The following is a 16,721-nucleotide window of genomic DNA, read 5'->3' as shown; positions in this document are numbered from 1 at the left end:
AATATCAATAAAACAAAAAAGGTTCTTTATTCCTTTTACAAATATTAAAAAATGAAATACAATGTTAAACAAATAGAGCAGCATTGACTGTGCTCTGTTCTGTTTTACATAATGTTCAGAGAAATGCGCGCACCATGATTGGTCACGAGTTCATTATTAAAGAAATAAAAAACTCTCAAGTGCACTATTGAGTTATATAAGCACTTATATAACTTAACAATGCTCGAGGAACATTTTTTAAAATTTCTTTTATAAAATGTATCGTGAATTGCGTGCACTCGTACCGATGACATAGGCTACGTGCATTATATCTCAACGGTGCACTCGTGTGACGTAAGGCGCGTGCTGTATGGAAATATAATGAACTCGTTCTGACCAATCACGGGGCGCTTTTCTCTGAACATTTTAAGATAGAGCATGCTTTTTCAACCAATGACAGCGCGCGTTATGTTCAATTTATAATCACGACTTCATTCCTGGTAATGATGAAAAAGTTGCATGATTCGTTTGGTTGATACTCCAGTTATGAGGTGGATTGTTTTTGGTTTGTTTTGTTTTTCTCGTGATGTTTTAACTTCGCGATACGGATCGCGACGTTTCGACTGCGTACTGCGAGACTCTTGAGGCGATAAGGTAGATTGGTCACACCTCACCTAATAAAGTATCATGATTGCTATGGTGGGGTGGTGGATAGCGCGTTTTGAATATGTATTCCGTTTGTAGTTGGTTGTAGTAAGATGTCTGAAAAAAGGATCAGTCTGCAGTCGAAACGTCGTGATACTCATTGAAGTAAGTTACACGAAATATACTCCAATACTAATTTCTTACCAATTTTTAATTTTTTCTTTCCTGTCTTTTCTGTAACAATTTTTAGCCTTTTGCACCATCTCATGACCTGTCTCTTATTAACGTGCAAGTATCACACACGGGTCAATATGTCTGTCTGGCGGAATATGACGGCATCAAGGTGTACTCAACACAAGCTGACCTTGATGTGTTCGGTAATATCAATGTAAAATAGCCTTAATCGAAAATCATGTACACTCTATTTTGCTTGTCGTTGTTGCCGCTGTAACATAGCTGTAATATGTTGCTAATCACATTTGTACAGAAAATTGATGCCTTTTAAAATACTAGTACCGATCGTGATGAATATACAAAATCCTTGTACTTAGAAGAGTTTTCTCAAAACTGTGCTGTGTGCAATCTTATTCAAGGCCCTGATAGTTTATATCTAAACCCTCAATCTTTAGATACCCTTCTTTCAAGCACCTGCTTCAAAGGAGGTTCTTTATACCACCTCATGTTAAAAATTATAGGGTTGCATGATGTTCACAAATATTGAGTAAACATCATCATTTTATCTCACTCAGGCAGCAACACTGAGTTCCTTAAAAATCCTCTCGACCACAGTTAGCCAAAGTGTTATTTTTAGGTGAACAAAAGGGATCTGCAACACTGAAAAGTTTTCCAACACAGTAGATCGGAACAATTTGTTTCCTTCATTCATTTTTACTAATTTTATCTATTTTGCTGTAGACACCACTCCACAGTTTGAGACCAGAGAATTTAATGCCACAGAAAATAAAAATGCTTCATTTGAGCTTCCTTTTAGTGCTTTGGACAAGGAACGCATTGCTGCTATTGTCTCTCTCGTCATAGTTAAAGGTTGGTAAAGAAAACGGCAAATATCCTCTTACCTACAAGGTTGTTGCATACCTTCAGGACTGAGCGGGTAACTTTAAAAAGTTTACCTCAAACAATTTTTCAAAATTCAGTCAAATTAGGAGGTGCATCAACAGAAATGTGTCGGGGATTTGATATTACTAAATTTTCAGCTGATTAAGCCTAGTCACCCGATTCTTTTCTTCCTTTTTTCGTAAATTGATTCTCCTCACTTTTAACAGAGATGAACCAAACAAAAATCATAAAACGGCTTTTTATTGTTTGGGTCCAGAACTGTTTCCGAAAAAAAAAAAAAATGAATCACAAGTTGGTAAAATCGCGTTGATCCACAACTTTTCAAAGTAAATTTATTCTACTTTTTTAAACGAAATTCTAGCTCCACAAGATTGAATGTGATCTAATGTGGGTACCAAGCCAAGCCAAAGAGGAGATCTGCGGATGTTAATATTAGTGTTTTTTCGTATGGCTCCTAATATCACTGAGGTGATATTAGAATAATTTGAACATGGATTGTTCACCACAAACACTCCCTAGTTTTCCTTTCCTAACCTTTATCTAAACTAACGCTAGAAAGCAATAATCAACAAGCCTGAGTCTTCGTGACGTTTGAAATCACATTTCAAATCTGCAAATAGAGGTTTCAAGACATCCTGCGTTTCGGCATCCTACATAATATTAACATTTTTAAGCGGTATTAACTACTGAGACGTAGCCATTGTAACGTAATCAGATAACACAACAATTTCAATCGAACTGTAAGTTGATCATTGCAAAGATACATAGCATAACACGTGTGCTTGCATCTGGGATATCAGTTCTCGTTGTACTGCGCAAGCTCGTAGAGGCTATTGTGACATCGTTACAAAGAACACAATAACAGGAAACTGAAAATGTAAATATAACTTGAAACGGATGAACACTGACTAAAAATGTTCACTGTTCAAGATTGTTCCCTCAGCCTCCTTAGTAGGCCTCCTTAGTGGAAACAGGTGTGAGAACGCTTGGTGGAGCGGGCTGAGGATCTGGCTGCAGGAACTCTGAAGATTTAACAACTCCATTATTTTTGGTTGATTCGAGAACGGGAACACTTGGCAAAACTACCTGGAACCTGGCTGCGAGGCAGCAGGCATCTGCAATGCTGAGGATTCAGTTCGTAGCTGGGGTATCCCCTTAGAGGGTCTCCTAGCGGGTAGTCGAATCTGAGTATCGACCTTTGACTGCACTCTATCTTCGTCTGGCATCCCTTAGAAGTTCTCAGGAACTTTGTAAAGATGAGAACCATTTGGGCCCTAGTGTACCATCTTCTGTGCACACTATATAGGAACGTACCTCTACCTGACTACTAACTTGCCAGTACCACATATCAGACTTTGAGTGGTGGCAGCTACTTAGTTCCTCTGTCCTCGTAGATGGATTGCTTAAGATTCCTTTGTTTTAATTTGAGCTTGACATCAGAAATAATTTTTGGCTGAAGCAGATGACTAGCCATAGGCAGGGAAGTGCGAGTTCTGCGCGAAAAGAGACGTTGTGCGGGAGTGCCGTCCATTCCTTCTGGGGTGTTCCTAAAGTTCAGTAAAGACATGTGAGGGTCATGGCTAGCATCGATGTTTTGCAGTTTTAACACTATTCTTCGCCTTGCCGTTGGACAGCAGATATCATGGCGAAGTTTTAATGTGTTCAAACTGGTACTCCGCTGCAAACTTCTAAAACTCATGACAGTCAAACTTTGGTCCATTGTCTGTGGTAATATGGTTCGGAAGCCCATATCTTGCAAGGAGCGGCATTAGGTTGTCAATAACCCTTCTGGTAGTCTAGATGTCAGCATATCTAACTCGAAGAAATTAGAGTAACGGTCAGTGGTAAACAGGTAGTCGTCAAACGTATCGGCTGAAATGCTTTGCAATGGTCTTGTCGGTATTTCTTAAAAAACTAGAGGTTCTCTGCTGTTCTTGTTTGTAGCTGTTTCAAATGCTGCACCTTGAGATGAACTCTGTAATTTTCTTGTAAATGCCTGGCCAGTAGAAGGCTTTTCTAGCTCTCCTAAGACGCCCCTGAACGCCCAGGTGACCAGCACCTACTTTGTCTATCATGGATTGCGTTAGGGTAGATGGTACCATTATTCGCTCACCCTCGAACACGACACCTTGCTGTATGGACAACTCTCCTCTGAAAGGAAAGTATTCCTGCAACTTGAGTGGTACGTATGGCTTGCTCTCTGGCCAGCCTTGTTTGATCATAGTGGCTAATGCCTGAAGCTCTGCATCAACTTCCATGGCACTCTTAATTTCTAAGGGAGTTAGTTGTCAAATGGGAACAAACACAATCATATCTACATTCTCAGGCTCAATTTCTGTTGGTGAACTCATGTCAGTGACACTCCATACTGCTTCTTTGTCACCACTTACTTGTTTAGCACAGGGAAGGAAGGCTCGGCTGAGGGGATCTTCCATGTGCATTTCAGTGCCCTTTCTGTATGAGACTTCACTGAGTCAAATTTATACAGACGCATCTTCTTCATAATGGATTCTAGGGGTTTGTGGTCAGTGTCGATAAAAGTCTTTCTACCATAGACGTAGCCCTTAAACGCTCAACCCCGAAGGCAATTGGTAATAACTCCTTCTCGATCTGGGCATAGTTAGTTTCCGTAGGAGTGTGGGCCCTAGAGGCATAAGCGACAGGGTGCCCCTCTTGTAGCAGACAGGCCCCTAAACCACTCATGGAGGTATCGCATTGAAGTATCGTCTTCTTTTGAGGATCGAAGAACTTGAGCACTGGCGCTAGGGTTAATACTTGCTTTACTTGCTCTAAGCACTTGCCATGAACTCCTTCCTCCCATACAAACTCATTTTGCTTCTTGACAAGTTCTCTCAGTGGTTTTGCCAAATCTGCTAGATTGGGTGCAAACTTCTGTACGTAATTTACCATGCCTAGTACTCTCTGGACATCTGCCCTATCAGTAGGGGACGGCATTTTGTTGATGGCTTTCAACTTGTTTGGATCAGCGCCAAGACCCTCTGAAGAATGAATGTGGCCCCATGGAGCTGAATTGTTTCTGCCTTACTTGCATCTTCTCTGAATTCAACTTGATACCTTTCTGTCTACAGCGGTTGAACACCTCCCAAGGTTTCGGTCATGACCTTCAAGGGCTCCTTCATCCGTGTTGTCTGCTATAGCTTTTTGCCCTGGTAACCCTTCAAGTGTAATATCAATAATATCCAACCGTACGTGCCAGAACCCATTTTTCGCATCAAGTAATGTGAACACACGGGCCTTTGATAGGAGAGGCAGTACATCATCTATTGTGGGTAAAGGGTAACGATTTCTGCGTAGGGCTTCATTTAAGGGTTTTGGGTCAATGCACAGTCTGACTTGGCCATTCTTCTTCGTTGTGATCACCACTGCTGAAATCCACTCAGTCGGTGAATCGACCTTTCGAATCAATGAAATATCTGACAGTCTGTCCAATTCTTGTTTTAGAGGTTCTCTGAAGACGATTGGCACTCTCCGTGTAGTTAGCTGGACTGGTTGGACATTCTGGTCGATTTCCAGGTGGAGTTGTCCATCCAGTTTGCATTCTTCAGTGAACGCATCCTTGTACTGCGACATGCAGTCTTCCACCTTAGGACCTTCACTCCTCACGCCATCCGTCCCCTCCATGGATATTCTGTTTGTTGACAGTTAGAAATCAAAGATGTTCACTGCATGCGCCACTAACAATAAGGAACTCAATGCTGTACCTTTTATCTTTCTTTGGGCTAACTAGCTTCAGTCTTTTCTTGCCCAAAGGTTTAACTTCTGACTGGTTTTACATTACAAGAGTCACTGTGGTTTTCTCTAATTCGTTGAAGCTGTTGTGCCCACAAAGCCTTGTCACCGTCTCAGCAGTCATAATGTTTACGGTTGATCCACTGTCTAATTAAAACTTCTCCTCCTTTTTACGCGAGCAAAGAAGAGAAGATGAGAAACTGTTCGTGACATATGAATTTAATGATACCCTACTTGAATTACAAAATCAAAGAAATTAGAATGAAGTATTGGCTTCCAGGTTACAAGTGCGAGGCCCTAGTGCAAAACCCATTGATAAAGTTTGGTTCTTACGCAATTACCGTCAGTTGACATGTTTCTCTCTTCGGTCAGTTCTGAAATCTGCTATTTCCATGTAAATCTAGTAAAAATTTTCCAACTAGAGCCCTAGCTAACTTGAGTCTTAAAACTAAGTTTCTTCAATTTCATTTCTTGTTTAAAGATGGCAAATGATAGCTGTTATGATTCTTTTCGGTACAAAACTCAACCTATATTTCTACTTTCTTATATTATCCAGGAAACACGAAGGGTACGTTTGTACTATTCCCTGAGGTAGCACAGGACAGATTCAGTCTAAGAAATCAAATTCCATTAGATCACGAGGCCATAAACCTGTTTCACCTGACACTTAAGGCTACCAATCAGGACACGAAGAAATCAACTGAAGTCGAAGTGACAATTCATATTTTGGATGATAACGATAATACACCGATATTCCTTAACAGGTGAGGTATTGTGACATGGCTCGTTGATTTTTACCTCATGGTGTAGCGTTTGTCATATTATGAGGTTTAAGTATGGAGGAAAAATTCACTCACACACTCACTCTATTTCTTCATTTGTTCAACAATTAGTTCAGACATTAAAACCCGGATTAAACCTGCTATCTCATGCCTCCCCTTGTAGATTTGCTTCTCTACTAAAAGTCATGCTATTGTCTTCTGTTCAAATATTTGGGGGAGGGGGGTGGTACAAAGGCCGAAAATTTTGCCAGGGTGCAGGGAGTAATCAAAATTATTCAAAATAGGGTCTGCCTTGAGGCTTTCTTTTTGTTTCATCTTTGATCAAAATACATTCGTGTAGACCCTCCAAACGAAGAGGAAATTTGCGCAAGATTTGGAGAGTAAAGGGCTTCAAAGTCTTGAAATTGATGTTGACAATAGTCCCAACTATTCACATTGAAATATTTGTTGGACCGAAGGCAAAAATCATCGAGGTTTTTCCTTCTTTTTGCTCCATTCTTAATCAAAATACACCCGTGTAGAACTTACACACGAAGAGGAAATTTGTGTGAGAATACTCAATTGGCAAGAAAAGGGCTTCAAAGTCTTAAAATCGACAATGACAGCAGGCCCAACAATAAATATGGCAATATTTTGTCGCGCTGCATGTGCGATTTGAATTCATGCCTTTAAGTTGATTATCAGGTATCCATTTGGCTGCCACATGGTTATATGTTGCTTATATTTGGCTCCTATCTTGAGGTTTTAAAGGTATTTATTTCATTTGAACTTTTTATGCGATTTCATCCTTTCCTCAAGCTGACTTTCGGTATCTGTTTTGGCCACATTTTGCATATATTTGGGAGGTTATTTACCATGTTTTGGGTTTTTACAGATCACGTCGAATTAATCCTTTCTTTTTATCACGCAATCACCTTGCGAGATATTCGCTCCTAGGGCGCGAATTTTTAGTCGGAATTTTAACGCGCGGTTAAATTATATTACTTGCTTAGGCATAGATAGAATTGGCCGTCGTTTAGTTCCGATATTTTTGTCACTGTTTGGCCTTTATTTTATCTGACCTTAAAATGTAGGTCTCTAACACTTTTAAAGTTGATAATAAGCTGGTCATTTAAAGAAACGTCACGCGCTGAGGAGATGACAAAGATTTCAAGTTTTCACCCATTTATTGTATAATTAAAATCTAACATAAATTTTATTGCATTACAGGTTTTTTTCCAGCGTTTTCCGAAAAGTTGTAAAGTAACATTTCAATTTTAATCTCGCTAATAGGACTGTGAACATTTCTGTCGAGGAAAATGTAGCAAATGGAACTTTCATATATCAAGTGAAAGCGATTGATAAAGATTCTGGGAACAATTCGAGAATAAAGTATACTCTGCTGTCAGGGGAGTATAAGGAAAACTTCGTTATTGATGCCTCTTCTGGAAATGTCTCTGTCAACGGAAACCTTGATCGTGAAAGCAGGGGTGATTTCACACTCCTAATCCAGGCGACGGATGGAAAGTTTCGATCAAACATGAGCTTATTAATAACAATATTGGACGTGAACGAATTCCAACCAGTGTTTAATCCACAGTATTATAAAAAAAACATTTCAGAAATGGCTTCATTTGGGACGCCGATCATTCGAGTTTCTGCTACAGACGAGGACTCAGCAGAGAATTCCATAATACATTATAAAATCATTAGCGGTAATATTAATGGCACTTTCGGCATCAGTGAAACAAACGGAACGATTTTGCTCCAAAAATCATTAGATTACGAGACACTGAGCGGTTACGAACTTCTTGTAGAGGTCTCCGACGGTAAATATAATTCAACCGCGAACGTTTCAATTCAAGTCGAAGATTTCAATGACAATAGTCCGTACTTCACGAAAAACCTTTTTTCAACTACCATTTCAGATGATATTCCTATAGGATTTGTGGTAATGAATTTGACAGCACTAGACAGCGATAGTGGCTGTAATGGATACGTGACGTATTCGTTAGCGGAAAACCTGCGGGAAAACGACCATCTACATCTATTCCATGTCATTCCTACAAGTGGAGCCATCATAACTTTAGACAAACTCAAACTGAACGCACCCCTAGTTAAATACAGGTTTTCTGTCATCGCTAGTGACCATGGTATTCCGAGTAGGCAATCGCGTGTAAACGTCACGATTATCGTGGAAGATGCAAACAACTCTCCCCCTGTGTTCACAGATTGCCCAGACATTATAGTAATAGGGTCAACCAAACCAGAACAGCACTTCTTTAATGTCTCGGCTTCCGATGCCGATTATGGATCCAATGCCAACATCGGTTACTTTATTGACGATGGACCATCCTCAGAAATGTGTTCTTCAAACTCAAACATGTTTCAAGTTGATGAAAAGGGAGCAGTTCGTAACGTACAAGAGCTGGAGGAGAAATGTATTTATAACATAACCATATGTGCGACGGACGGAGTGAAATTTGATCGATGCACAGTTACTTTACGCGTCAATCTGCCTGATGAACCCACTGCCGTAGAAAGGACAGGTGAGCTAGCTTTTTTGCCCAACACCTTCATCTCAGGGTTACGAATTTGGCTGGTGCATTTATCTTTACGTGAAAAGTGTATTTTATTTTATTTCTTCTTTTACCAAAACACTGTTTGGTAGCTTTTCTTTTAGAGTCACGTCTCCGTGATCTTGAAAATGGTCACTTTCCCACCACACAATGAAGGGAAATAAAGTGTTAAAACTGAAAAGGGGTCTGTTCTTGACCTTAATCCATCACCCTTTGTTTCGCAAATGCCTGCTAAAAGCGTCAAGACCCCACGCATCTTACCATCATAAAATCTTACGAACGAGCGCACCTTTTCAACTGAACGTAAGTCGTCTTATTTAGGATACGTATTTGTGAGGGTTGTCTTCAAGTTTCAGCCTTTACCTTGACGTATGCATCGAGTGTGATTGATTAAGGCGTCAAACTGACTATGCACCGAGAAATTTAAAACATATTTTGGTCATCGTTTCGTGACGTAACGTATTTGGGAGCTACTTCTGTTATGGAGACAGATATCCAATTTTACAACAGATATCTGAAATTTTTCTGACTCATTTTCTTTTCCTGTCCTCAGATGATCCTCAAGGCACGCAAATAATTGTCCTGAGCATTATAGGCGTCCTCCTAAGCGGTTTTATTTTGGGTCTGATCATTATTTGTTGCTTCCGAAGGAGAAGAATAAGGTATGTGTAATGGCTTTAATTTTCTTAATCTAAGAATAAGGTATTCACGAGAAGAAAAAGAGTTGGATTGAGCAATATCCGAAAAAAGGAGAAAAATTTAAAAATGTGAAATCTGAGTGTAAAGACAATAGCTTCATACAACGAAAGGGGATCTAGACGATTATAGCGTTAAAAAAATGTCTTCTAATCGAAATATATATATATATATTTATGAACAGTGTTTATGCAATGGCGAAGAAAGACAGAAACAAGGCTGAATCTGAATTGTAACAATTTACTGGATGCAATGAAAACAGAATGGCGCAGAAGGAGCGGGGTACGTGGAATGCGGAACCAGTGGTCAGCATTATTTTATATAAACTCAAAACATCTCAGGATTATTCTAAGGGTTAAGTGGTAGCGGTAGGACTACAGATGAAATTTACCATTAGAATTAAAAAATGAAATAACTTCTTTAGAAAACCGTTGTACCTTTGGTGCGTCATTCGATTTTTTAACATATGTTCTGCAAATCATTAAATTCAATTTCAAAGTACATTCCAAGTTGATAACGGATTGAAAAAAAAACATTTAATAGATATCAAGATCCTGATATCGTTCTTTTTTATACCATTTTTCTCTCTCTCTGTTGTGTAGCATTCAGTAAGCTATGGTCTTCTATGTTTGATCATTTGATTTGAATAGAGATACTGCATGGTTAAATAATGACTTCAGAGCATTGCCGCCACGAAAACGTGCTGTTAGAAGGCCATAACGCCTACGTCAAATTAGTTTAAATGATAAATCAATGCATAACAACTGACGAAAGCTTGTATCAATTCAAATTCTCTGCTTGATTCTGATCATGAAAATGTTGAAGAATCTTCCGCTTCAAGCTATGAATCCGATGAAGAAAATCCAGAGCCTGGGGACAGGAATTTTTTCCTGACCGTGGGAGACGAATTTCTCGTATTAGTGAAAATAGACTAGGATTATCTTACCCTGATTTATCTGTGAGATTTAATGTGTGTGAAGAAACTGTTTCTATACTGTTCACAATTTAGTTTAATTACTTATGTGAACGTTTTGGTGTGTTAAAGATCTGGCCAGACAGAAATTTTTTTTGCTTAGCTCCCACATACTCAAAGTTAATTGAAAAAAATCACAAGGAATGTCAATAGTATGGCACAAAAGTGGTTATGAGGTAAATGGGAAGCAATAACTTTAGAATCTCATTTGTATCACATGTAATACATCAAGGTTTCTTGAAGTATAAATGAAAGAATTTTATACATGCCAAATAAGCTTCGTGTCTGGACAATCTCTTTCCCTTTACCAGTGGACAAAGGGCAGTAAATATTTCCCTGTAGATTCTATGTAGAGGCCCCCCCCCCCCCCCCTTACATGTAGCTGTTCATTCATAATTTTTCTAAAAAGGCCAAAGTATGATCAAAATAACATTTTGTTACCTTTGGAAAAAGGTTATCCTCCCAGTATGTCTACTCAGAGTACATCCGCTGAACATTAATATTGTGTGAACCTGGGCTGGGTTGTTCAAAGTTGGGTTAAGATAACCCAAGGTTAGTGTGAAATCCGATTTCAGATCTAAAAGCTTTAAAAGAAAATTCAGTCGAATTCTTTTTGTCTAGAGTATGACTATTTGATGCTTTTATTTCTCCGTCTGAAAATTTTCCCAGAAAGGCTTTAGAGTAAAGGAATAAAGAAACCCAGATTAAAATCTAACCCTGGGTTAGCGCTAATCGGCCTTCGAACAACTGGGCCCTGAGCGATAAACAACAAAGTCACACCATGGAAGCCTAGTGACACTTGGCTGCCCTTGAACTTGATCATAATATCTATTATTGTCTTTTGTTTCCGTTTTGCCTTTCCATCAACCATATGAAGGAAAAGGTCTGTATCCTGATAAGCCTCATCCGCGGTTTCTCCGTCTATATGAATTTAATCAACTGGAGTAAACCAAATGGATCCTTCTGAGTTGGGTCCTATACTTTGCTATCTGAAGAGGCCTCAAGATGGGGAAAAGAGGAATTAACCACTAGGCCTGTATCATACACAATAATCTGCTTCCTGTTCTTTTGCTTTTTCCTGCAGTAGATAGGTCGAGAAATCATTTCTTGTCGTCTTCCATGACGAATAGAAGATACCTTAGACAAATTCTCTGGCCAAAATATGTCCCTCAGAAAAGATTCCCAAAATTGGATGTAACGTAATCAGGAAATCAATAGGTGGACTAAATAATACAGCTAGATAACACAATAATGTAATCTGATCGAAAGTTGACCATTGCAAAGATACATAACAAAACACGTGTACATGCATCTGGGTTATCAGTTCTCATTGTGCAGCGCAAGCCCGTAGAGGCTATTGTGACATCGTTACATTTCCCTTTTTTGAATAAACAAACAAAAAACGTAATAACAGGAAATTGAAAACTGAAAACGTAAATATAACTTAAAACGGATTAACACTAACTAAAAAATTTCAAAAGTCCAAGATTGTTAGCTTAGCCTCAACACCGGTTTCCTCCTTACAATTCTGCCATTTCTTGTGGAGACAGGTATGGGAACACTTGGTGGAGACGGCTGAAGATCTGGCTGCAGGAACTCTGAAGATCTAACAACTCCATCGCTTCTATTTAAGCCAAGAACGGAAGCACTTTGCAAAGCCGCCTGGGAACCTCGCTGCGAAGCAGCTGGCATCTGCAATGCTGATGTCGAATCTGGGGATTGACCTTTGACCGCACTTTATGTTCATCTGGCATCCCTTGGAAGTTCTTGGGAACTTTATTAGGATGTGAAAAATTAGAGTCTACTTTCTCCTTTGCAAACTATAAGGAGTGTAAGGCTACCTGACCACCAGCTTGCGCTTTAAACCATTTTGACTGACATGGTAAGGGTCGAATCTACACCACATCTCCGACTCTGTGTGGTGGCAGCTCCTTAGCTCCTCTGTCCTTGTTGTAATTTGAGCTTCACATCAGGAATACGTGCAGGGAAGTGCGGGTTCTGAGTGGATGAGACGCTGTGAAGGAATGTTTCCATCCCTGCTGATGGGGTGCTCCTAAAGTTCAGTAGAGACATGTGAGGGTCATGGCCAGTATCGGCAGCTTTCTTCGAGATGTTTTGCAGTTTTAACACTGTTCTCTGCCTTTCCGTTGGACTACGGATATCGTGGCAAAGTTTAATGTGTTCAAACTGATACTCCGCTGCAAACTTCTAAAACTCGTTCAAACTGTGGTCCATTCACAGCGTGAAATTATGAATTTACGAATCCGTAAACATGCCGTAAAGTAAGCGTTAAGATCCTCTTTACGCGTCTTAACGAACTTCTTTACACTTTCGTAAAGAATGTCTTTACGCACTTAAAACGATAGTGCGTAAAGATCACGGAGAGAGACTAAAAACGCTATCTTTACGTGCCTTGTAAAAAGTCGTATAGAGAATATTTACGATATTTTACGGCGACTGTAAAGTGATCAGAAAGGCGATCTTTACGCGTTATTAAACTATCGTAAAAGGACAATATTCACATTCCCGTTTGCCATTTTGCGGTTGTCTAGATTTTTTGGCAACATTCCCTTTTTGTGAATCAGACCATAACAAATGTGAGCTCGTGACAACATCAACGTAATGCGCTATCTTAGCGCGTAATGCAAAAAGTCGTATCGAGAACGTTTGCGATAATTTACGCTTTCGTAAAAAGACGCCGTACGTGCCTTTCAAGCATTGACCCATAACAACACCTGTTTTATAAATGGTAATTTATTTTATTGTCATAACTCTTCAACTTGATTTTGTAATTTTTACAGTAACGTAGCAAGAGGTTTATATTATTCAGTCCAGTATAAAAGGGCCTGGCCATTTCTCACGTTTCAATTAAAAATAAAACTTTTATTGAAATTTTTTATTTCTAAAAGAAAGTTAAAAACATAAGAAATTGACAAGCAATTTACCAATGTGGTTCATAATATATTTATATTTACGCTTCTTTTCACAAGAGTTAAAGATGCGTACATTTGCGATTTCATGCTGTGATTGTCTGTGGTGATACGGTCCGGAAGCCTATATCTTGCAAGGAACGGCTTTAGTTCGTCAATAACCCCTCTGGTAGTCTTAGATGTCAGCATATCTAACTCGAAGTAATTAGAGTAACGGTCAGTGGTAACCAGGTAGTCGGTGCTGTTAAGTTCAAACAGGTCGGCTGAAATGCTTTTCCATGGTCTTGTCGGTATTTCTTAAGAAACTAGAGGTTCTTTCTGCTGTTCTGGTTTGTAGCAAGTAAGTAAATAAGCAAGTATCCTCATTTGAGTGTCAAATACATCTAGCGTCATAATGACGCTTATTGGGGACACTATATTAGGAGGAAAATTTAAAAAGAAAGGATAAACATTACAATACAATTCTAAAAATGCAGAAAATATATGCTAGGAACAAAAAACGTACTTGTTAAAAAAGTAGCTGCTCATACGTGGATGTTTTGTCGAGGAAGACAATCCATAGGGCTTTCTCCTGTATACGTTCCAGTTTTCTTTTGTCGGATGCCCTTGCAAAGTGCCAGATTTTCTGACGATATGTTAAGTGTGGTAATATTGAAGACCTATAGATTACTAGTTTGGCTCGTTCAGGTACTAACTTTTTTATCCGCAATAATACACCAACTTGTTGACTCGCCCTTTGACATAGTTGACTGATGTTTTCTGAGAAATTTAGTTGATTGTCAATGGTCACACCCAAGAGCTTCAATTTATCAGAATGACCAACGATTTCATTTCCACATAGGATATCGATAGAGATACCTTTTTCTTTCCTCCAATATTCAGCAACATAGCTTGGTATTTCTTGCCATTTACTTGCAGTAGATTCTGCTCGTACCATTTTGTAATTTGATTTCCAGCAAACTGAAGTTGACTTTGCACCTGTGCTGTAGCTATAGACGTTCCTGTAACGTAGACCTGATGAGCATCGGCGTACATTGATATGTTACAGTTCTTCATATTGTAGTTGAGATCATTTTGATAAAGCTTCCACATACAGGGACCAAAACAGGATCCCTGTGGGCATCCATGTAAGTATTCTTTCCTCTGGCTATAGACAGGGCCTAGCTTCACTCTGTTTTTTTCTTTGGTTGAAATATGATCGCATAAGTTCCAATGCTTTATCAGAGAAGTTATACGCTTCCAGTTTCTTAACTAGCAGAGGTGAATAGAGCGAGTCGAAAGCCTTGCTCATATCAGTTGACAGAACTGCTATGACTTTTCCACAATCTAATTTCTTTTTCCATTCCCCCACAAGCCGTAACAAGGTGGTGTCACAAATATGATTTTTTCTGTATGCTGTTATGTTTGGACTTAAAATAGGGTCCGTGTGATTACTAATTTGATCACATAGACGTTTTTCATAGATTTTTCCAGCAGTCGGAATCACTGTTATTTCCGTATTCTTCCAACTCCGATGCTTCTTTCAACTTTCTAAAGCTTCGTATCACGTTGGGCGGCGACGTCCATCCTCTACCGGGTCCAGATAAAGAAGCGAAAAAAGCGATTCCAGTGTGCAGCGGGAGACGTTTCAGGGGAAAGAAAAACAGGGTTGTCTCGCCCGGCCACATCAGGGCTAATTGCAAGCGCTAAGTCACTAGTGCATGTAAACCATAATAAACAACTCACAATAGCTCTTCTTAACGCCGAGTCTCTGAAAAACCGTCAACACTTTCACGAGATAAGCAAAATGGCGCTAGAGAAGAAATATGATGTTCTTACGATCTCGGAGACCTGGTTTAACGCGACTATTACTTACATCAGTGTCGAGATTAAAGGTTACCAGATATTCAGGCTAGATCGCTTGGTGAAGTCCGGCGCTGGTGTTTGTGCTTATCTCAGACATGGCTTAAGGACCTGGTCCTGGTCCTCAAGGACCTGGCTGGCATCGGCGAATCAGGTCTACATCAACTCTGGTTACAAATCCAAAACAAGAAAAGGCGTTCGATCTCGCTGTGCATTGTCTACAGACCCCCGGACATAGGCTTTTCCTGTCTCGAAAATGAGCTCATGCCAACGTACGTGAAGGTCTTATCCCGTAACAAGGACATCGTACTGACTGGTGATGCAAATTGTGACTTAATACTCAAAACCCCCAGGAGTGATGCTCTTTGGTCTTTCTGTACTTCCGTGAACGCCCACCAGTTGATAGACAGACCTACTAGGGTCACTTTGACGTCACGTAGCCTCTTGGATATTGTCATGGTATCAAACAAGGACATAGTAAAGACCAGTGGTGTTTTAGACCTCACCATCAGCGACCACTACCTAGTGTATGTCGTCCTTGATATGAAAGTACCTAAGCCTCCACCCATCTACATCACAACCCGGAGTTTCAAAAACTATACCGCTGACCAGTTCTCCAGTTACATCGCAAAGTACCACGGGAAACTGTGAAATTAATGGCCTCAGTGGATGACAGAGTGGACGCTTTTAACAACCTCTTTCTAATATGTCTTGTTAATCATGCCCCCATAAAAACTCTGAAACTAAAGCGCAAATCAAATCCATCCATCACTGAGATTAGGGAACGGATAAATACAAGGAGTAAGCTCCATAAGCGGGCGCGTAAGAGCGGAAGCCACGAGGACTGGAAAGCGTTTGCGGACTTGAGGCGGGAGATTAAACAGTCTATCCGGCATGCAGAAAGAGAATACTTCACACAAAAAGTTATCACCAATAAAGGTAATACTTATTCCTTGTGGAAAATCATACGTCGGGCTCTTCCCAGCAAATCTAGCCAGCGTCCTCAATATACAAGGGATACCGACGTCCTGGCGAATGAGTTCAACCGATGTTTCATCTCGGTCGGACAAGAAGTAGCCAAGAAGTCTACAGAGCTGGCCAACTACCACGGCCTACAGTACAACAACCCCACGCCGCAGGTCACGCTGACTTCACAACAGGCCCAAAGGGACGAGGGGGAAAAGTGATCTTAGACATGCCTACCGATAAGGCACCGGGCTTTGATAAAGTTCCCATTTCGGTGGTTAAGGACTGCCTTGAGCACATCCTTCCAACGCTGACTGACCTTATAAACCACTCTTTCTCAAGTTCCGGGTTTCCGCTAGCGTGGAAACAGGATGAAGTAGTCCCACACCAAAAAAAGGTGACCGTGAGGTGGCGAATAACAACCGTCCAATCACGCTACTGCCAGTCCTCTCTAAGGTAGCGGAGAGGATTGCCATGCGTCAGTTCAGTTAGTAACGGAAAACATCCTTAGAGCGATGGATAG

The 16,721-nt window shown here is 40.1% G+C and overlaps 1 protein-coding gene across 2 annotated transcripts in view; it reads left to right on the top strand.

The window, feature by feature from the left end:
- The window catches only part of LOC113685833 (uncharacterized), a 37,935-nt gene extending 27,202 nt beyond the window's left edge, over nt 1-10,733 (top strand). For both annotated transcript variants that reach the window (XM_089202207.1, XM_089202208.1), the window contains 6 exons: nt 875-1,001; nt 1,540-1,668; nt 6,008-6,215; nt 7,506-8,761; nt 9,345-9,453; nt 9,672-10,733. In XM_089202207.1, the coding sequence (XP_089058333.1) occupies nt 875-1,001; nt 1,540-1,668; nt 6,008-6,215; nt 7,506-8,761; nt 9,345-9,453; nt 9,672-9,723 (1,881 nt within the window). In that variant the 3' untranslated portion in view covers nt 9,724-10,733. The remainder of the gene's footprint in view (nt 1-874; nt 1,002-1,539; nt 1,669-6,007; nt 6,216-7,505; nt 8,762-9,344; nt 9,454-9,671) is intronic.
- The last annotated feature ends 5,988 nt before the right edge of the window (nt 10,734-16,721 follow it).

This window comes from Pocillopora damicornis, chromosome 3, assembly GCF_964200805.1.
Source record: "Pocillopora damicornis chromosome 3, jaPocDami1.2, whole genome shotgun sequence".
Taxonomy (NCBI): Eukaryota; Metazoa; Cnidaria; class Anthozoa; order Scleractinia; family Pocilloporidae; genus Pocillopora; species Pocillopora damicornis.
The sequence above is the reverse complement of the archived record's forward strand: the minus strand, read 5'-3'. Positions and strand labels throughout refer to the sequence as shown.